Source organism: Rhinichthys klamathensis, unplaced genomic scaffold (genome assembly GCF_029890125.1).
Source record: "Rhinichthys klamathensis goyatoka isolate OS25496 unplaced genomic scaffold, OSU_Roscu_1.1 h1tg000050l_1, whole genome shotgun sequence".
NCBI classification, from domain to species: Eukaryota; Metazoa; Chordata; class Actinopteri; order Cypriniformes; family Leuciscidae; genus Rhinichthys; species Rhinichthys klamathensis.
Window position 1 is genome coordinate 4,206,521 of NW_026606596.1, and position 22,414 is coordinate 4,228,934.

The 22,414-nt window shown below is 38.6% G+C and overlaps 3 protein-coding genes across 3 annotated transcripts; all 3 read left to right on the forward strand.

Annotated features, from left to right (window-relative positions):
• Positions 1-632: 632 nt before the first annotated feature.
• On the forward strand, positions 633-2,168 carry zgc:172339 (uncharacterized protein LOC564384 homolog). The gene is made up of 2 exons (XM_056247589.1): positions 633-939; positions 1,448-2,168. The coding sequence occupies exons 1-2, from the start codon at positions 649-651 to the stop codon at positions 2,042-2,044; spliced, it is 888 nt and encodes a 295-aa protein (XP_056103564.1). The 5' UTR covers positions 633-648; the 3' UTR covers positions 2,045-2,168.
• Positions 2,169-5,102: 2,934 nt separating this feature from the next.
• LOC130082754 (endonuclease domain-containing 1 protein) lies at positions 5,103-7,214 on the forward strand. Its single transcript, XM_056247606.1, has 2 exons — positions 5,103-5,414; positions 6,606-7,214. The coding sequence occupies exons 1-2, from the start codon at positions 5,103-5,105 to the stop codon at positions 7,212-7,214; spliced, it is 921 nt and encodes a 306-aa protein (XP_056103581.1).
• A 6,320-nt stretch (positions 7,215-13,534) lies between these two features.
• On the forward strand, positions 13,535-22,414 carry epob (erythropoietin b). The gene is given in 7 exon segments (XM_056247607.1): positions 13,535-13,541; positions 17,220-17,347; positions 17,427-17,482; positions 17,631-17,661; positions 19,648-19,684; positions 19,687-19,781; positions 22,003-22,414. Coding segments are annotated over 7 exon segments (537 nt in total). The 3' UTR covers positions 22,186-22,414.

Genomic DNA, 22,414 nt, shown 5'->3' on the forward strand with positions numbered 1-22,414 from the left:
AAATATTTATTCTTTTTAAAAAGGGATTTGCAAAAAAAACAGCATTTAAGAATACATTAATGAATTCTTAAATAAATAGTGGAATTTCAAATTGCATTTGAAAATACAAATTAAAAAGGAAATAAGTAATTGAACCATTTATTTATGTATTAATAATTCACTTATAAAGTCTTTAATTACTATTTATTATTATACTATATTAATTTAGCCTATTAATTAATGAAAAGCTTTATTACTATTCCCGTGACACTTGTGGTCCTCCATACAAGTGGGGGATTATAGATGGAAATAAATAAATAAATAAATAGATATTGATATTTTTTTTAAAAAGACTTTTAATTGGAGGAAGTTTTTTTTTTGAAGTGACGATCAAATTTAAATTTAAGCCATCTTTATTTATGAGATCTTTATTTTTGTATACCTTATATTTTATATTTCTGCGTAAATATATTTCAGATAAATTTCATATTCCATAGCCTATTTAACGCTGGTGAGAACGTGCAACTGGATGAGTGGGGCGTCAGGTGAGCTGAGTGGCGAGCAGTTATTTGACTATCATTGCAGTATGAAAAATGAGCACGCCGGGACACTTTCTAAGGAGTTATTCAAAGGAGATTTCTAATGAGAGCGGTGTTTCATTTCAATGTAATGGATCACCGGACTGTTTTGCAGGCGTTTCTCTACTCTCTGCTCGTGACTGTGCGCTCAGAAGTGCAGAAAGATTTTTCAGAAGAATGCCGTGAATTTATGTATATGGGCACCGCCCCACGGGGTCTGGAGAACCGGTCACTTAAAAAGATCTGTCAGCGTTACAACGGTAAGCCTCGGTATGTCAGTCTGTACGATGTTGTGGATCACATCCCGGTGTATTCTGCCTACACTTTCAAACGCTCCGACGGCTTCAAGAAGGTTGACGTTCCTTGGATGTTCGAGCCTCAGGTAATAAACAGTTTGGTGAAGTTGAACATTAGTAAAGTTTTAAATAATCACTGGAATCGATAGCTGTGTAGTCTCGATGCATAAAAAAGGCACAATGTAGATTTTGAGCAATTCTCTTCAACACCCTGCTGAGGAAAAACACACACAAACCAGCTTAAACTGGTTCTTCTAGTCTTATCTGGTCTCCCAGCCTGGTCTGTTGGCTGGTTTTAGATTAGCTTTGGACACTATTCTGATGGTCAGACTGCCAAACAACCATCTTAGCCAAGGTGTGAGACCAATGTAAACCAGCTAAAACTAGCAACCATCTTAGGCTGGTTTAAGCTGTTTGTAGTTGCTGTAATTTGCTGGTCTATATGGTCTCCCAGCTTGACTAGATGAAAAGTGCCAAACAATCTTAGTCTGGTTGTAGATATTTTTTCAAATGGTAAATATTTTATGCACCTACTATTTAAATACTGTAATATATTTTCTACATGTGTATTCACTTGTTTCTCTACGCAAACAGCTCTCCACAACATCGGACTCTGGTGAGATGCAGCCATTCCCTCCAAATGTCCACGGCAGTTTTTCGGACGCCCAGGCCATCTTGGAAGACTACTCAAACACTGTCGATTTCGAACGAGGTCATTTGAACCCCGATGAGCACCAGGCTCACCCCGATGACAAGGCGGCCACATACACCCTCACCAATGTGGTCCCACAGGTCCGCGAGTTCAACATTGGCCACTGGAAACACCACGAGCACATCATCCGCCGCCGACTCAACAACTACTGCCGCGGTACGGCATACATAGTCACTGGGGTCACCACATCTGGAAGGATGATCCGTAGACACAACATCGACCGAGTGGCCGTCCCCACCTACCTGTGGTCGGCATACTGCTGCGTAGACTACGATCACAACGCCCCGTTTGATGAACGATCCAAATTCCCGGCCTTCGCATCCCAAGGCCTCAACGAGAAAGGAGGAACGGAGGTCGTAGAGATGTCCGTGCAGCAACTGGAAGATTTTTTGAAGAGGAACACCTTTGTGGACAAGAAGTTTCAGATTTTCTTTGAGAATTGTGAGCCTAACAATGTCATAATGATTGGCAAGACTTAGGTGTCTTTAAGTTACTTAAGTCTATCCTGTTGATCCCTAAATTCATAAACACATTTTCATATCTTTCAGCTGTTAGAGTTGTGTTCTGTAGAATAAATAGTCTTCCATACACTCTTAAATTTAAAGTTCCTATTAGAATAAGGGTTTTACAACCTGATGGCACAGAAAAATATTTTTTAGGTTCCACAGAAAACATTCTTAGTTCTTTAGAAAACCATTGACGCATCTACAGTACTAACAATTATTGTTGGTTTAACTTAAAAATTAAGTTACCTGGTTGCCTTAAAATTTGGAGTTCATCGAAATGTTTTATTTGAGTTAATACTATGAAGTAGATTGGTTTGACAAAAGATAAAAAGTTGTGATAACAAATTATGAAAATAATATTTCTGTAACACTCAAAAGTTTGGGGTCAGTAACATTTTTGAATGAAGTCTATTATGTTCATTTATTTGATTAATAATGCAGTAAAAACAGTAATTTGTGAAATATTCATATAATTGAAAATAACTGTTTTCTATTTTAATATACTTTTAATTCATGTAATTTATTCCTTTGCCACCCAAAGCTGAATTTTCAGCATCATTGGTCCCAGTCTTCCGTGTCCTTCAGAAATCATTCTAATATGCTGATTTGAAATAATAATAATAATAATATGCTGATTTGCTGCACAATAAATACGTATTATTATTATCAATGTTGAAAACAGTTGTGCTCAGTGTTTGGCACTTCTCACGTACCGGCACTTCTCACAAACGGTCCACTTTACCCCAAACTTTTGGATGGTAGTGTATGTGCTTTAAAGAACCCAGATATTATTGGATATAACACTATTTACTTTTCATCCTTTTTTTGTTGTTTGTTTGTTTGTTTCATTTGAAGGGTAAAATCTTTATTCATTTATTTTAGCCTTGAGAATGAAGATTTAAGTTTCAGAAATATTTTAAATCTACAAATGAAAAATATTTATCCATGAGAGGACAGAAAACGTAAATGAGACAGATGTAATGACTGTAATCATCTGGGGCCTCAGGAGTTTTATTAGGTCCATTAACTTCTTTATGAAACTGCAACAACTAATCTTTTCTCACTTGGTAATCATGTTTATGACAATTTATCTGAATACTGTAACTCTTCTAAAATAAAAATTGACCACTTAATCTTCTCTCTGTGCTTGTAGTCTGTCAATAACCAATATGAAAAACATGGGTCTACAACATAAAAGGCAGGTGTTCTGGATAAATATTTTCAAAATCAAACAACAAATGAAGCTGATATCAAACTCATATTGCTTGATCAATTTAATATGTACACTGTCTACTGATTCTATTCAAATGAAAAAGTTGATTTTGTGTGTGCATGCAAGATAAACAATGGTATGAATATGAGATAGCTCGTGAAATATCAGATAAACAAATAAAGAGAAGGTGACCGGAGCCCCATTTCTTCCTAATCCCTTGTTCACACAAGGATACAGACAGGTTTATCACCTCTTCACACTCTACTGAGGACTGTTTGTTCTCTCACGATGGGGATAACCTGATTTACATGTTCTAAGACAGCCAAATCACCCATAAAGACGATTAGCTCTACAGAAAAGAGGACCTGCATATACATTGTTCTGGGAATATGTGATATGGTTTTTTTGCACAGTATTTGCCTGAACAATCATGTCTATCCCTCCTTTTAATGATTAATCCTTCCAAAGAAAGCTGCTGGTAAAAAAGAAAAAGAAAACGAGGATGACTATTACTTGTTTGATTATATATATATATATGTTTTCTTCTTTTATCTTCTTTTTTCTTCTTCTATGGGGCCAGGTTTTGTGATTTGGGGGCCAGGTATGGGGCCCCATCACATCAAATGTGTTCATTTACTTTCGTAACATATTCACTGTCTCATATTTTGGAATTTATTTTCCCCTTCACAACAAGTTTAAGGAATTGTGCAAATTCAGCTATTAATTTAGTGAATAAAATAGTCTATACCTAACACAATATATACATATTTTCTTGTGTTAATAATTAAAGTCAGGGTTTAGATTAAGCCAGGATTAGGCCTTAGTTCAATTGGGGCATTTAAGTTGCTTTTAAACGTGCCTTAGAAAAAAATAACATTAATGGTGTGCATCTTGAGACAAAACAATGGTACTGACATATTTTAAGACATGACAGTGCAAGTTGCTATCAGCTAAAACAGCACAAAAATGTTATTCTGTATTTTAGTCAGGGACTAGCTTAAGCTTTGTCTTTAAAACAGGGGGATAATAATTTTCTATTTACAACCAATTTAATAATTTGAAACTAAACATTTAATCATTATTATGTCATTTATAATATTAACATACTAATGGATTATAGCCTAGAAAAAACACGCTCTTCTCTTATAATCACTAAAAACTCACAAATTAAAATTAAAATGTCTACGCTGCACAATGATCTCCTATTTACATCGTGTCTACGCTTTGTTTATTATAATGAGAGGATTCACGAGCATGCAGAATTCAGTACTGAAAAAACAAAACACTGGCGTTTTGAGCAGTGAGTGGATTATGACTAAATTAAACACCTCTGATTGGCCAATGCGTTCAAGAAAACAACAGACATGTCTGCGATTGGCTACACTGCTCACCGCTGCAAAACACATTGGAAATAGAAAACTTTCGACGCTCTTTGTTTAGTTTATGTCTCAGTTCTTAAATCTTTTGTGTTCATACATACAAATATTTACACGTTAAGAAATTTGCTGGAGAAAAAGCAGTTGAAATTGAGAGGATGCTTCTTTTTTATTTTTTTTTCATTGATCTAAAATAGCAACGTGGAAATGTGTCAAAATGTTACAGTGTTGTATCCTAAATCAATGTAACATGTAGGCCTACGTCTTCACCTAGAGGACAGGCGTAAAGCGGTTTCGCTCTTCTCGTTTAGGCAAAGTCTCACGTTCTGTTTTGCTTATCTAGTCAGAGCTATTCAAAGGAACCAGCTTCGACTTTCTCTCACTTGCTCATTCTATCAAAGAAACACTCGCGTAAGACCGACAGTAAGCTCTTATGACTAAAATGCATCCCTCGGTCATCCTTCTTGTCCTTGCCCTTGTCCTCACAATTTGGCTCTCCGAACACCGGGGAACTGCAACCGTGGTTGAAGACTTCAACCATGTTGAGAGATGCAAGGACTCGCTGTATATGGGCACCCCACCGCGAGGCTTCAGAGCTGACAGGCTCAAGAAGATCTGCCAGCGCTATGCTGACAAACCCAGATTCGTAACCCTTTACGACCCCCAAAACCGCATCCCAGTTTACTCTGCGTACTCCTTCAAGAAAACAGAGGGTGATCGGCGTGTGGACTACCCCTGGATGTATGAGCCTCAGGTATGAATCACTCTCAGGAAAAAAGGTACACAAAGAAGTCACTGGGGCAGCAGCACCCTTTCAAAGCGTACTAATATGTAGTGCTGGGTAAAAAAATGTTGTTGGTTTAACTTTAAAAAGTAAGTTACCCGATTGCCTTAAATTTAAAAAAAAGTTTTAGTTAAAGGAACTCAAAATATTATGTTATCTGAACCACATTAATTCTCTAAGTTGATTTGACAAAAGATAAAAAGTTGTGAAAAATCATTAAAATATATTTTTATACAGTGAGATTATTTACAAATTGTAGTCCATTACTGATTACAACTTGATAAAAATTTAAATTAGTAATGTAAACTATTGCCTTACAATAGTAATATAAATCGTAATATAATATAAATTTAATTATATTAATTATTAATTTAATATTAATTTAATTATTTAATATAATTATAAATTTAATATAATATAAATTATAGGTAATATAATCGGACTACTTTTTGATGACTTTTTTTATACTCTCTTCCCAAGCTGGTGTTACAGCGGTTTCATAAAGTGATGAAAAGCTAATAACTAATTGAATCTTAATTTTATTAAATTTAAATAAATAATTAAAAAATAAAAACAATAAAAATAAAACACGGTTACACTTTATTTTAAGGTGTCTTTGTTGCACTGTAATTATACATTTAAGTACTGAGTAATATTATAACAATTACACTGTAAAATAAAGTGTTACCTATTATTTTACAGTCCTGTTCCCCATGTACATACTATGCACTTATTATAGTAATTGCAATAATTGGGTAATAACTAGGTTCTTAACCTGAATCTTAACCCATGTTACCTTATATTACTCAGTACTTTCTTAGTAAAGTACACTGTAAGTGCACGTACTGTAAAGTGCAACCATATATTACAACTACAAGTATTTCATTTTTGGAATCCGATTACGCAATCCCGATTACGTCAGTTACTACCCATCATGTACCATTTAGGTAGGCCTACACTTAATATGTATCTTTAAAGTGCACATATGCACCCTTTATGGGGTACATAAATGTACCCCATTAAGGTAAAACCATTAAGTTGTAGGAAATGGTACCGACCCAGTGACACCTTTTGTAGGCCTAGCCTACCTTTTCTTTCTAAGAGTGTGAGGAAAGGCTTTCTTTGTTATGATTTTAATGAAGTGGTGACCTACTTTCCCAGCTTGCAGAGCTTGATGGGAATGGGAACATGTTGCCGTTCCCCACCGGATACTTACACATGAAGTTTGAGGACAGCCAGGCTGTTTTGGATGACTACTCCGACGTGGTTCTGTACGAGCGAGGCCATCTGAATCCAGACCAGCACCAGTCAGACCCCCAGGACCGAGCGGCTACCTACACGCTCACCAACGTCGTGCCAGAAATCCGCGAGTTCAACATCGGTCCGTGGCGCCAACACGAAGAGCGCATCCGCGTGCGCCTCAACAACTTCTGCCGGGGCACAGCCTTCATCATAACTGGGGTTACCACTACCGGAAACATGATCCGACGCAACAACCAGGACCGTGTTGCCATCCCCGAAGATGTGTGGTCTGCCTACTGCTGCACCGATTACGACCGGAACGCGCCACACATCGTGCGCGTCCGCTTCCCGACCCAAGCGGCCCTCGCCAAGAATGCAAAGGAGGGGAACACAGTCCAAGAGCTCTCAGTGCTGGATCTGGAGAGTTACCTGACAAACAGAATGGCTGTAGACAAGAACTTCCAGCTGTTCTATGATAACTGCATCTCACCTTCACCTCTTCCTCCATACCTTCATCATACCAACTGATCAGGCTTTGGTTGTGGTTTCGTTTTTTGCCTTTCTTCTTTCCTGTAGCTTCACTGTGTATTTCATTATAGAAAAAGAGTTGAAATAACAACTAAATGTGAAAATCTGTAGAATGTTACATTTAGTGGATTGCAATGTTACAGTACTTCAAAAGTTTGGGGTCAGTAAGATAAAAAAAAAAAAAAAATACATATTTGTATTCAGTAAGGATGCGTTAAATTGGTCAAAAGTGTCAGTAAATACATTTATAATGATCTATATTCAAATAAATGTTGTTGTTTTGAACTTTCATATTAATTTATGAATCCATTTATGAATTTATGAAAAAAGATGTAGGCCTATCTGAAGGGCCTATATCTGATTTCTGAAGGATCATGTGACACTGAAAACTGGAGTAATGATGCTGAAAATTCATATTTTGAGAATACTTAAGGGAAATCAAGGGAAACAATGATTTTGTATGTAACTTTTTTTCCTCTCTGCTTACAACTATTTTATTGCTTTATCTTAACATTAATCATCCTATATGCACAGAGTAATCGTGACAAAGTGCCTCAGTTTGCATATTAATGCTACGTAATTCACTGACACCACCTAAAGTTCTAGTTTGTGTTTTTTTAAGGATGCACAGGTGGTATATCTTTATAAAGATGTGTCTAAAAAAACCTGACATGTCACATTTTTCCATCCTTGTTGTTTCAATATAACATGACTGATGCAAAACAATAAAAACCTAAGGACAATTCTAGTCGAATTTCATCATTACACCCACTTGATCACAAGTTTATATAATTAATATCAGGAATAATTTTCAGTAACAGACACTGTATCAAATCAATATAACATTGTGAGAAACAGGAAGAGAGTGAGCTATGAAGAGAATTAATTATCATTACGATCTCTTTAAATCAGTTAAGAAAACACAGTGAAAGTGTCTCCATCTCTCTTTCATCAATGTTCAGTTGATCAGTTTATAATTTTAGGATTAAAAACATTTCGTCAGTTCTAGACAGTCCAAATTTTCGGTCATCATTCTAAGGATGAAAAGGATAAAAATGTCATGGTAAAAGATGTGAAGAGTAGATGAATCTGGAAGATAGTTGTTAGCCTGTGCACTTTTGCAGTGACAGTGGTTTATAAAGGGCTAGAAATGGTCATACAAGAACATCTGCCCACATCTTGCTGTTATTCTGTATGACCTAATTCCATGGTGATATATTCTGCCTGAATAACTGTGATCCAGTTATATTTTCCCTTTAAAATAGCATAAACGGCTTCCAACACTGAAAGGAACTGTGAGGAAATGCAGCCTTTATGAAAGTCCACAATAATTCCCAGGTCACATAGGACAAGTCTCCAATGATTGACCACTGGAAACGTAATGCTATAGTGAGATTAGCAAATTTGTATGATATTCCTTTCATTTCTTAAGGCTGTAATCTAATCTCAGAGAGACACAAATGAGGAGGATGGATATGCAAATGAAGCTAACAAGGCTGAATAAGCCTTAACTCTCCTCTCTCTCTCTATCACATATTCTCCTTTGTATTCCTTTCTGTAAATTGTCTTTGGTTAATATTATTACTGTCGTTGTAATTTTGCGTCTATAGTGCCATGGTGAATGAACTCTGATGCAAAAATATGATTTTTTCTTTCTTAGCTGGTTCTGTGCAAGATGGAAGTACTATGGAGTCTGTTCTGAAAGACTTTGCACGTGTGGCCCTATGTATATGATCAAAGACCCCTGATCCCAGATCAGGAAAACACACCGATGAATTCTATCTCCCTAACTATTACAGAGCCTCAGGCCAGGGCCTTTAACACATGTCCCTCAGTCTAAAATCAACATGGGGTCCAAATATACAACATCCAAGCCGCAATAAGGTGCTCAGAAGGCACTAGTGCTAAGGAAGACCCTAGGGCCCGGCCCATAATCCATGCTTGAGTAGTGCAACCTATTTCTACAGCTGTGACCAAACCTGGACCAAACGATGCATGGCTGGCTGTAGTTCAGTATTTGTACACTAGATGGTGCTGCTGCCAAACTAAAAACATACCATAATCTTGACATTTTTCCAGTTAAAAGAAACATTTTTGAATAAATCTTGGATAATATATAAAAATGTTTTGGGAAATCGTAAAACATTAAATAATCGTATAAATGAGCTGGTGTAAGCTGGTCTGCTGTCCTGTCCCCCCCTCCCCCTCAACAAGGCCTAGGCCTATTCATTTATACAGTCACCAAATATAAGTGCTTCTAGGAACACCCTCAAACGTGAGTTCACTGTCATCCCAGCCTGGATTCCCAGGACTGTACACTGAGCATTGAGAAACACGGTGACTGCCAGAACAGCGCAGACAGAACACGCGCTGGAATGCTGGAATACTATCAGGACGCACGAGGAACAGGCTCGTGCACGAGATCAGGCTAGTCTGCAGACTGTGCAAAAAAGAACATGAAAGTTTTATTTTGAGGCATGCAAGATTTTAAATTAGAGAAATGAATAGGCCTACTATTATTCAGCAAGGACGCATTAAATTGATCAACAGTGACAGAAAGGACATTTATAACGTTACAAAAGATTTCTCCTGAAAAAGAGCAATCTGGATAAGACCATATTAAGCAACTATAGACCGATCTCAAATCTTCCTTTCATAGGCAAGATCATTGAAAAAGTTGTCTTCAATCAGCTGAACAAATTCTTAATCTCGAATGGATACTTTGACAATTTTCAATCTGGTTTCAGATCGCATCACAGCACAGAGACAGCGCTCATAAAGATAATAGATGATATTCGCTTAAACACTGATAACGGCAAATTATCAGTGCTGGTACTACTCGACCTCAGTGCTGCATTTGACACTGTCGATCACGACATACTTCTTGACAGGCTGGAAAACTGGGTGGGGCTTTCTGGGATAGTCCTAAAATGGTTCAGGTCATACTTAGAAGGGAGAGGTTATTATGTGAGTATAGGAGACCATAAGTCTGAGTGGACATCCATGACATGCGGAGTCCCTCAAGGCTCAATTCTTGCGCCACTCCTATTCAACCTGTACATGCTCCCAATGAGCCAAATAATGAGAAAGAACCGAATCTCTTACCACAGCTATGCAGACGACACACAGCTCTACTTAGCCCTATCGCCTAACGACTACAGCCCCATTGACTCCCTGTGCCAATGCATTGAGGAAGTAAACAATTGGATGTGCCAAAACTTTCTTCAGTTAAACAAAGACAAAACTGAAGTCATTGCGTTTGGCAACAAAGATGAAGTTCTCAAGGTGAATGCATACCTTGACGCTAGGGGTCTAACAACTAAAAATCAAGTGAGGAATCTGGGTGTGTCTCTAGAGTCAGACCTTAGTTTCAGTAGTCATATCAAATCAATAACTAAATCAGCATACTATCATCTGAAAAATATTGCAAGAATTAGATGCTTTGTTTCCAGTCAAGACTTAGAGAAACTTGTGCATGCTTTCATCACTAGCAGGGTGGATTATTGTAATGGACTCCTCACTGGCCTTCCTAAAAAGACCATAAGACAGTTGCAGCTCATACAGAACGCTGCTGCCAGGATTCTGAGCAGAACCAGAAAATATGAACACATCACACCAGTCCTCAGGTCTTTACACTGGCTCCCAGTTACATTTAGGATTGATTTTAAAGTATTATTACTGGTATATAAATCATTTAATGGCCTAGGACCTAAATACATTGCAGATATGCTCACTGAATATAAACCCAACAGATCACTCAGATCATTAGGATCACATCAGCTAGAAATACCAAGGGTTCACTCTAAGCATGGCGAGTCTGCTTTTAGCTATTATGCCAGCCGCAGCTGGAACCAGCTTCCAGAGGAGATCAGATGTGCTCCTACAGTAGTCACATTCAAATCCAGACTCAAGACACTTCTGTTTAGCTATGCATTTACTGAATGAGCACTGTGCCACTGTGTCCGACTGTTTGTACTGTATTTTATTTAATTTTTATTCTAAACTGCTTTAATTATTCTTATTTCTTTTGATTATTTTAATCTCTTTATTCTTAACTGTTTTAATTATTCCTATTTCTTTTGATTTTTTTTTATGTAAAGCACTTTGAATTGCCATTGTGTATGAAATGTGCTATATAAATAAACTTGCCTTGCCTTGCCTTGCCTATTTCACAAAATGCTGTTCTTTTGACTTTCCTAAAGAATCCTGAAAAAAATATATGGCCGTTTCCACAAAAATATAAACTGTTTTCCAAATTGATAATAAAATAACGAAACACTATCAATCGATTGGGGATGTGATCAATCGATATCGATTTGTTCTACTTGAAGTAGCGGCGCAGATCGGTGTATGACATCACTCGCTCTCGCGGTACTTTGATTTCATACAGATACACCGATTGGTCTGCAGTGCTGTCAACACTCACTTGCCAGTTGCCACCACCTACTGCAACCAGGCAACCGGCAGGAAGTGATTCAATGAATGAATCTTTTTAGTAGGCCTATACCGATTCTAAATATTCAAGTCACTTGGACAAATTAAAGGGTTAGTTCACCCAAAAATGAAAATTATCCCATAATTTACTCACCCTCAAGCCATCCTATTATGACTTTCTTCTTTCAGCCGGACACAATCGGAGTTAAAAAAATTTCCTGGCTCTTCCAAGCTTTATAATGGGAGTGAATGGTTCCCTAGATCAGCCTTTCTCAAACTTTTTTCAGTCGGGGCACCTTTCAAAAGTGCATAAAATCTCAAGGCACCCCAGTGTAAAATATAAATTAAAAACACTGTATAACCCAAATGTAAATGCAAATGTCCTGTTTATTTAGACAGAACAGTAATGAACAGAGCATAATACGAACTGTAAATAACAATAACAATAACAATAATAATGACAACTTTACAGGACTATCACTTTTGTGAAAAAATCCTGATCGATTTTTGAGACATAAACGTTCATTGAATCGATTGTAAAATCGATTTTCCATGTCTAAAGACGTTTCCATTTTCAGCGCCAAATATAGGCAAATCCACGGACAACTAACAGGCATTAGCACGAGCGTAAAGAGTGCGCTTGAGACGCGCACAAGTCAGCAATATTTCTGATGATTTATTGGCATGAAGTTTCGTGCACAATGACAAACAGGAGTGCAAGATTCTCGAAAATCAATGAGCAGAGTGGACTGCCATAACATCAATGAAAAACATTACTGCAGGCTTCAACATGGCTGTGTTTACGATTAGAAATGTCAAACAAATTTCGCCTACGTAGGCGATTGTAGGCCGGATCTGTATCTGTATGCATGGGACTGTCTGAATACCGGCAGAATTCACATTTTTGTTGTAAAAAGAGACACGTTATGCAGAAGTATAGTATAGTTTGTATGTGTGTTTGTCAGAGCCTGCAGTTGCTGTGTGACGCGCGGTCGGTGTTGTTGCTATAACGCGGTGCTATGGGTTGCGTCACTTGCGTCAAGTTGTGTGTGTGTCTTGCTTCGGTCTTGTGAGACGGATTTTTATGGTTAATTTTATATATATATATATATATTTATCTAAAATGAATTTACAATTTTATTAATACGTTCATATGTTTAAAAAGAAGAAGAATGTATTTATGTAAATTCAAATATATATATATATATATTTTTTTTTAGCCTACGTAATTTTTTGGCGGCACCCCTGACAAAGTCAGGGGGCACCCCAGTGTGCCGCGGCACCCACTTTGAGAAAGGCTGCCCTAGATTTTGAAGCCCCAAAAGTGCATCCATCCATCATAAAAGTAATCCGGCTCCAGGGGGTTAATAAAGGCCTTCTGAAGCCAATCAATGCTTTTTTGGGTAACACTTTATTTTAAGGTGCTTGTAATAAGCAGTAATTAACAGTTAATAAGACACTTATAAGACCTTATAAGATGCATATAAGATGCATATAAGCATTAACTACTTCATATAAGGGTTAATTAAAGGTCCAGGCCCTGAAGAAATCAGGGAATACTCCCTCTTGGGAAGGTCAATTTTTAAGTGACTGGGAGTTTGTGTTACCATTTATGTTTGTTCGGCTGTTCTAAAAGTGCAATCTATTGATACTTGAGAAATGTATTATTTAATTTAATTTATTTATTATAGTTAGTTAATGCTTATATGCATCTTATATGTATCTTATAAGGTCTTATAAGTGTCTTATTAACTGTTAATTACTGCTTATTACAAGCACCTTAAAATAAAGTGTTACCCTTTTTTGTATAAACTATAATCACTGGCTTCCAGTAACGGCCGTACGCGAGTTCCGGCAGAAGAGTGACCTCTCACCCGACGTATGACATGGGATGTAGGTGTAGCGTAAGCTTAGGTGAGATTAGATGCCTCTCGCGGTTCAAACAAATAGGGCTGGGCAACAAACTCAAGCTCCTCTTCTCTTATATCGAAATCCTCCGTCATTTCTCTTTAAACATTCTCGTTTTAGAATTCTAATTTGTGACCGTTGTTGAAATCGACTCGTGTACGGCCGTTACCGGAAGCCAGTGATTATAGTTTATAAAGTTATAAATATGGATATTTTTCTAACAAAAACGCATAGCTTTGCTTCAGAAGGCCTTTATTAACCCCCCTGGGGCCGTATGGATTACTTTTATAATGGATGGATGCGCTTTTTTGGGCTTCAAAATCTCAGGTACTATTCACTCCCATTATAAAGCTTGGAAGAGCCAATATATTGTTTAGTATAACTCTGATTATATCCGTCTGAAAGAAGAAAGTCATATGCACTCAGGATGGCTTGATTTTTGGGTGAACTAACCCTTTAAACCCCATCAACACCACGCTGGACTGCCTTCCCCATGCACTTATAATGCTTTAAAGCTGCAGTGCGTAGCTTTCTTTGGGTTAAAAATTATCCAAAATACATATTTGAGAAAATACATAACCAGCCAGTGTTCAAAACTATCTGCTTGCCTTAGCTCGATTCAAAGCGGTAAGCTTGTAATAATGTTTTTAACTCCAGTGGTGGATTTCCGCGGGAGATTCGAGCATGTCTTTGCATCATTACGTCACATCTGTAAAGAAGGAGTCTCGGCTAGTCGGCTATGTTGTGAGCGAGGATGCTGGAGGTGGAGATTTATAGCCTTTTCTCACAGCACTTGATATAATTAAACTTATCAATTTGATGGCGGATCCAGAAAGGTTCAAACGACAATCACCAGTGACAACTGGAGACTCACCCGCTGTAAAATCCAAAAGACTTCGTTCGGACTTCGGAGTGGCTACAGAAAACAAGAGACTGCAACCGGACCCATGCGAAAACAAGGATTCATATCGGAAGGACATTACATGTAGTCACGCAATGCTGACGTTGTTCACATCAACAATTTGAGAACAAAGTATAATTTGCACGGTTTTGCGTGATATGATAAGCGATTTAGCGCGATTTACTGCAATGTCAGAACCAGAACAAAAGTGGATATTTCTTACTTGTTCAGATTACATTTTACAGTGAAAATTATTATGTTGGTCATACTTCCAAAAAGAATAATCTGTGATTCTGAATGCCAGTATCCACACCGGCGCAGTGACTGACAGCCTCACAGTCTCCTCAAACATTGTGTTCATCCGCGCTGTGCCGTGTCGAGGGTGTTGAAGTACAACTCACGTAAAGTTGATAATTCCGCGAATGACTGCAATTGCAGATTTCGAACAGAGATGGCGACAAAGAGGAAAAGCTGCGGACTGCAGCTTTAAGAGTAGCTGTATCATGCAAGGGGGTAATCCACCAGCCGGAAACTGAAGTTTCCCCGGGCGCCGCCATTGGCTAACAAGCTTTCACCTGCTGTTAGCATTCCATTGACTCCCATTCATTTTGGCGTCACTTTGACAGCGAATAATTTTACATCTGAGGCGTTTAAAGACTCCATTTGTCCATTGTTTATTTCTAAAGAAACACAACAATGTATAAAAGGCTCCATTACCTTGTGTCTTACGTTATGGCCCCGTAGAAGCAGTTTTTATAAAAATAGGCTAACGATTGCGTCATAACACGCGACTCTCTGTCGCACAGTAGAGAAATTACCGTATAGACAGAAGTAGAAGCTCGCACGCAAACGGGGGACGTGGAGGCATAAAGTCGAGGGAGAAGCCCATAGAGAGTCATGAAGTTGCTCCTGCTGCTCATGGACGGCTAATACTCACGATATCCGGCTCTGCAAGATTCGGAAGGGAATGATTCAGATTCCTCTCGGCACAGCTACTAGAAGACGTACAACTGTAAGACAAGTTGCTCACGTCACATCTACGTCATCAAGCTCAGTGTGAGCCTGCGCAGTGCGCTTGGCAATCAGGAAGTGAGTGCTTCTAATTGACTTCACTTTTCTCCGTTGAAGTCTATTGGGTCGCTGTGTCCATTTCTTTTACTGTCTATGGTGTCATGCTCTTTTGAGCGGCGACACAGTATGAACAGTGTCAGTGACACAATAATGAATCAAATGAAGAAGCTTTTATCCTGGAGATAAAGAAACGAAGACTACAGTCAGAGGAATCTAATGAATCCCGGGAAACGTAGTGTTTAAGCTCAAATGTGTAAAGAAATTTTATATGATTATATGAATGAGCGACTTGTTTTCGAGTTTCGACATAGGCCCTACCTGCCGTGTGGTCTAAGGTGCTGGATTTAGGCTCCAGTCTCTCAGGAGGGGTGGGTTTGAATCGCATTAAATATTCTGCTTGTGTAACTGTATGTGAATACCAGTTCCAAATAGAATTAATTTCCAGATTAGCCACAAGTTGCTTTGAATATGGGTCCATTTTTCGTCTAGTTGGTTAGGTCACTGTCTCCCTTGTCTGTTAAGGTCTGCTAGAGGCCTGCATTTCAGCCCGAGCCCGACGGGCCCCGACTTATTTATGCTCCTAGGGCCGGGCTTCGGGCCAATTTTCACGTCATAGTTCACACGCGGGCCGGGCCTCGGGCCTGTTTTAGGCTTATCTTTTTTATAGCCTATTTTAGACATTAATTAAAATAAAACATGAGAAGATGACGATTGAAAAGCAAACATAGAAAGACGTTTTATAACCTATCACACTGACATAAGACTGACACATGACAGTCTGCTCATGCTCACGCTCACGCACACACACACACACACACACACAAGTTTCCCGGCAGCGCGATCTGAGATTCGCGCGACCGGCTCGTTCTAGTGTCCCGCTATGGTAGCGAGCGTGACTTCAGCGCAGCTGGAAAAAGTACGACTGGATTAAAACCTTCCACTGTGGATGCTGTGCTTTTTCTTCACGATGCTCTGAGACTGTTCTTAGCCATGTTAGGAGGAGGTTGTTTTTTGTTTGATTGGACTTTATTTTCATGAGTCTGTTGGAAACTATTGGAAATGGCCATGTTCTGTAGTGAAGACTTGATTTTTGAGGTAAGATAACCTGCATGTTTGTTTTTAATGTAATTTATTTGATTTGTTTAGATTGCATTCTTGTAGCCTATATTATAAATTCATTTAGTTTGCGAGCGCTGTTGCGACTGAGCAGCAGAGCAGTTTGCCTCAGCTTTTCAAAAATGACAATAAACGTTTAAACTAACGTTAACTGTCTGTGTGATATGCTTAAGTTGTTTTATATCTATGGATTTTATTGTAGCCAAGTAAAGTGTTGATTTGAGAGGCTATAAATCAAATCAATCAATGGATCAAACATGTTTAACTCGCTGTCGGCTGCTTGGTCGTCATAAATTTTGTTTTTTGTTTTTTCTTAATTAACTTTATAAAGAAATGAAAATAAACCTACCGGTAAATACTTTGCCATTGAAAACAAAATATATCTGGTTGGTTTACTGACTGCAACATAGGTCAGGCTGTTTATCTTTTTTTTTTTCTTTTTTTTTTTACGGGCTCGGGTCGGACTCGGGCTGATCATTCTGATGAGCTGTCGGACACGGGCCGGGCTAGGGCCTGAGCGTCTCGGGGCAGGGCCGGGCTAGGGCCTAGATTTGAGGCCCGTGCAGGGCTCTAAGGTCTGCTGTCGGTTTTGATAATATTTGTGTGGCTGGGTGTAAACCAGGTCTCGCCCCTCCGACCCATCTGCGACCTGAGGGTTCTGGATCATTTTGTTCGAGAAGCTCGAGATTCTGAAGTCATCATTGTGAAGTTTCTATAGTGATTCACGCAGAATGTCATGTTATTTTGAGAAACATCACTTCATCTGTCTCTTGTTCTCTCAGCGAGGTTACAGAGGTGGCTGTGGAGTGATGAAATCCTACTTTGTTCCTCAGTCAAAGTAAATCAGTCGCAATTTTCGACGCAGCTGCTTGCAAACAGACTTTTACAATATGGATCTCCCAGCAACGCCACAAACATGTAAGTAACCATGTTTATTCCAGTGCCTGATCTGTGATCAGTGATTTCTGATGTGTAATCAAGTTCAGACAGATAGTCTTTCTCAAATCGTTCAATACTGTTTGTGCATCAGGAAATTAAGCCAGTGACTAAAGGATCAACATCACATCGTTTCTCTTAGTAGGATAAAAATAACGTTAATCTTATTTAAATTGTGATTCAATTACATACAAAAAGCGATCAAAGAACGGTCCCTTTCCAATCGCCCAAGCTGAGTTTATCTGGACACTTGCCAAAACTGGTTATGAAATCAATGACGCCAGGGGCGTCACTAGGATTTTCATTTTAGGGGGGCTAAGCCCCCAATATGATTTTTAAACAAATTATAAAAAAAGGTAACACTTTAGTTTAGGATCTAAAGATCACTATTAACCATTTTCATTACGATGCAAATGCACGGTTTTATAATAACCGTGGTCCCAAATGTGAGGCAGGGCAAATAGGGGGGTTCGGGGTCTCCCCGAGAAAATTTTGATTTCTCTGATCTACATATGTGCATTTTAAGATGTTCTGAAGGCCAAAAAACTTGGATAGTGGGCAGCTGACAATTTTTCTCTCCTCATCAGCAGCATCACTTTTTTTCTCTTTGTTTTTCTCTTGCCCTGTCTCTTCCCCTCCTAAAGCTGAGCTTTGACTGATATAGGCTTTTCATTTTGTCAGTGAAGAAAGTAAACATAGGGTCAACTGATAGGTTGATTTTGCCTATGAATCATTTTCTCAGACGCGTTTATTTACTGAAAGCTACTAAAGGTAATTAAGTTTATTAAATGCATTCACAATATGTAGGCTACACATTTATTATTGATCTTATGCCTAATACAGGGCCGTAGACAGGGCTTTATAATCACAGAGGTCCTAAATTTGAGATTGGTAGGGGGTTCAATTTTTTTATTTCTGATATGTGCATTTCAAGACGTTTGAAGACCAAAAAAAAAGGATAAGAAATAGCTTTAAAACCATGTCAGTGGGCAGATTATTTGTCAATACCTCCTCTCTTCTCATCTCCATCACTCTTCCTTTTTTTCTCAGTCTCTTCCTCCCTTTCTCTTCCCCTCCTAAAGCTGAGCTTTTTTAATTTACTAAAGGCTACAATTTGTATTATATTCTCAATATGTACACATTCATTATTAATCTTGTGCCTAACATGATGAAAACGGCTTTGTTAATGTTTCTTGTAAACTAATTATTACATTACATGAGAGTGTATAGGCCTATTTTCAGTTAAAAATGGCGAAATTAGACAAAACTATATTAGTTTGCCTGATTATTTTTTGTCATTCGTTTAACATTTATGACCTAAAAAAAGTAAAATATGAAATGTTAAGTTTAGCTACTTACATCTTATCTCGCACTTGACCGTACGCGTCGAGTCCATAGACTGTAAAAAATGGTCGTGTCGCACTGTTAAAATTCGCGCTCAGCAGCGTCTGTGAACATAAAGCCCGCCTACTTTGATTTGATTGGTCGTCTCTGACATTGACGAGCAGTGACAGACCAATGAGGCTCAGATGAACACACAAATGAACACACACACCCTGTCCTCTGTTTCTGACGTGCTCTCTGCACGGCGCAGCTGTGGATTGAGAATGTGCTAAATCTGATTATAACAAGACTGAAGCGAACACGAATTTGTGTAGCCTACATTAATCTCACATTTTTAGGGGGGCTTGGCAGAAGTTTAGGGGGGCTGAAGCCCCCCTAAAAAGGGCCTAGTGACGCCCCTGAATGACGCTGTTACACTGCACAACGAAGCTCTTACTGTATTTACAGCGTGTTTGCATTGTTATTTGTGAAAGCATTCGTGAGAGTGCAGAAACTGCGTTGCAATGATGAGATATCTTCATTCACGCGATCATCAGGCTGTCTGTCATCTTCTGCTCAATGCTCACCACTGCAACCTTTCATATGATGGAATAGATTTTTGATGTAAAAATCATTCTAACATTATAAGGGCACCCCAGGAAACATAAAATAATAAAATAATCCAGTTCATGACCCCTTTACAGCGAGTGTATTATGTGAAAGCATTTCAAATCATGTGTCCAGGTTCAGGGGCAGGTCATGGAGGTCCAGACTGGAATGTCAGTACAGCGAAGAAAACAGTGAGCAACTCTTCTCTGGATAACAACATCAGTAACATCCACAGCCTCGGCCAGATCCTGTCTTGATTTACAGGTATAGTAAGAGTGTCGGTGTGAAGTCTTGTTTCTTCTTGACAATTCTGACATTAACATCTAGCATGAGCCTCTTAGCCAATTTGGCATTCTAGGAAATTGTGCAAACGTGCAGTCTGCCCTTTAATTCCTCTCTCTCTTATGTTGTTGGCTGCAGTCAAAGCGGCAGCATGATTCTGGGAAGTGCGTTTTGTTTCCCCAAAGCTTGATAGTTCAGTGACTGTGAGGCGAAGTGTAGTGCTGTGGAGATGCATGTCTGTGTGTTTGCACTGCAGGCGTGTCATAATAGCTGTCCGTGAGTGGAGGGTGTTGCAATGGTAGCATACTAACCTTTTAGGGAACTGAATATTTTAAGCTACTTCTGTCATGAAAGATGCAACATTTCAAGAACAGCTCAGCGCTAGACATGAATTTTGGACATGATCCTTCAGAAATCATTCTGAAATGCTGATTTGCTTCTCAAGAAACATTTCTTACTGTCAATACAATGTTGAAAAGAGCTTTGCATAATATTTGTTCTGGAAACTGTGCAAGATTCTTTTCAGGATTATTGGATGAATAAAAAGTTACAGTATTTGAAATAGAAAACTTTTGTAACATTATAAATGTCTTTAGTGTCAATTTAAATTATTTAATGCACCCTAATTAAATTATTTTAATCTTACTTTCCCCAAACTTTTAAATGGTTTTTAACACTGATACTAAGAAATGTTTCTTGACCACCAAATCAGCTGAAAATTCAGCTTTGACATCACAGGAGTAAATTACATTTTTACTGTGTGTGTGTCTACAGTTGTAATCGAAATTATTCAACCCTGAATAGAATCCCTCACAACAGCACAAATCTGCAAAAAAGGTGTTGTCTCAAGCACACCTGATGCAACTAATCAAGGGCTTCATTAGTTGCACCAGGTGTGCTTGAGCTAGAACACATGAAATATCTGAACTGGCTAGGCTTGTTGAGTGTCACGTTTGACTGCATGTTAGAAATATGGCTAAGTCAAAAGAAGTTAATTGGACAGTGGTTACACTACCTGGACGGAGCAGAAAAAGGAATCTATCGACTGCTGCAGAAAAACCAAAAGACCTGCAGCAAGACTTGCTGGCAACAGGCACTGAGGTTTCAGCTTACACAGTGAGGCGCGTACTAAACGGATGCCAGAACTCCAAGACGTACACCACTACTGACCCAAAAGCACAAGAAAAGTCACCTCCAATTTGCTCAAAATCATATAAAAAAGCTACAGAAGTTTTGGGATTCGGAAACAAAACTGGAACTTTTGGGCCCTATGGATCAGCGGTATGTCTGGAGGAAGAAGAATGAAACATAATGCTGAAAAGAACACCCTGGAGTAAAACGTCATGCCATCACTGAGGAAGATGAAGCTTGGGCGTCATTGGACCTTTCAACAGGACAATGATCCCAAGCATAACTCAAATTCCACCAAGGCTTGAATATTACCGATTTGGAGGGCATTGGTAATGAGGAACGGGCTAAGATTCCTAAGAAACGCTGCCAGAAGCTGGTGTCTGGTTAGGGGTTGAATAATTTTGAGACTGCAGAAGTCATTAAAAGTGGTATTTTCAGTTGAATTTGGGGAAACCACTTGAAACATTTGTTGTGTTGAGCTATTTCAATTACAACTGTATATATCTTCTTTTTTTTTTTTCAAAAAAGAAAAACTTTTTGGCCTCATTATATATATTGAATTACCAACCACCCCCACAAAAAAAAAAAAAGGTTTCAGTTTTGCAATTCAGATAAAGCCGTATTTAAATAAATAAACAAATAAAATGTCAGTTGAATAGACAATAGAGATGGCTAAATAATTGTATGTCTGGAGCAGACTTTGCTGATTTTATTGCATTCTAAATATGTAATTCAGTCTAATGGGATTTTTCGCACCATAGTAAACCACGGCCCCAATATATGATTCATTGCTGTCTGTAACAATGAGAATTAATTAAAGGCTGCATCAATATACATCAATCATCATCAGTGAACCATTCCCAGGGTGCTAAAATATAATGAATCATGCTTAAAATATAACACTAGAGTACAATACATGAAATGGGAGGGGTAACTAGCTTAGTAGCCAAAGCCGTTACCAGTAGTTGATTTTCACACTAGAAAACTGTCTTGGTTTGTTTAACGTGTTAATCAGATTTTAGAGCGGCAATCTATCCATTTCATACATTTTTGGGATGATCAATTTTCTCTAATTAGTCGGTTCTGTTTCCGCAGCAGGCCAGGTCCACAGTTCTTCCAGATGATTCAGCTCCTGCCAGCTCACAGATGCAGGAGGTCTCCTCTCTCCCAGAACTTCTGCAGGTGCAGAGCAGTTTCCTGCGAGGCAAAGTCAGACTCCTGCTTTCAGCTGCACCAGCCTGCCAGCGGCAAAACAGCTGATTCGACGAACTGTTTACAACAGTCACGCGTACAAACAAACCCGGACAAAAACGCTTGATTGTGACTCCTTCCTCAATCTTAAAGAGCTTATACTTTCCGGGTGTCGCTCTTCAAATGCTCTATTGCATTTAAAAGCCTGCAGTCATCTAAAGTATGCATCACGTGCAGAGTGAAGCAAAACAGTAGAGACACCTTGACGTATTCAACAAGGCGATCTTGGCAGAGGAAC

What these genes read in the sequence shown, in the direction of transcription:
- LOC130082754 (XM_056247606.1), top strand. Translation starts at nt 5,103, where the DNA reads ATGCATCCCTCGGTCATCCTTCTTGTCCTTGCCCTTGTCCTCACAATT. An exon ending in CCTGGATGTATGAGCCTCAG is followed by an intron (nt 5,415 to 6,605) that starts GTATGAATCACT and finishes CTACTTTCCCAG; the next exon opens with CTTGCAGAGCTTGATGGGAA.
- zgc:172339 (XM_056247589.1), top strand. Translation starts at nt 649, where the DNA reads ATGGATCACCGGACTGTTTTGCAGGCGTTTCTCTACTCTCTGCTCGTG. An exon ending in CTTGGATGTTCGAGCCTCAG is followed by an intron (nt 940 to 1,447) that starts GTAATAAACAGT and finishes CTACGCAAACAG; the next exon opens with CTCTCCACAACATCGGACTC.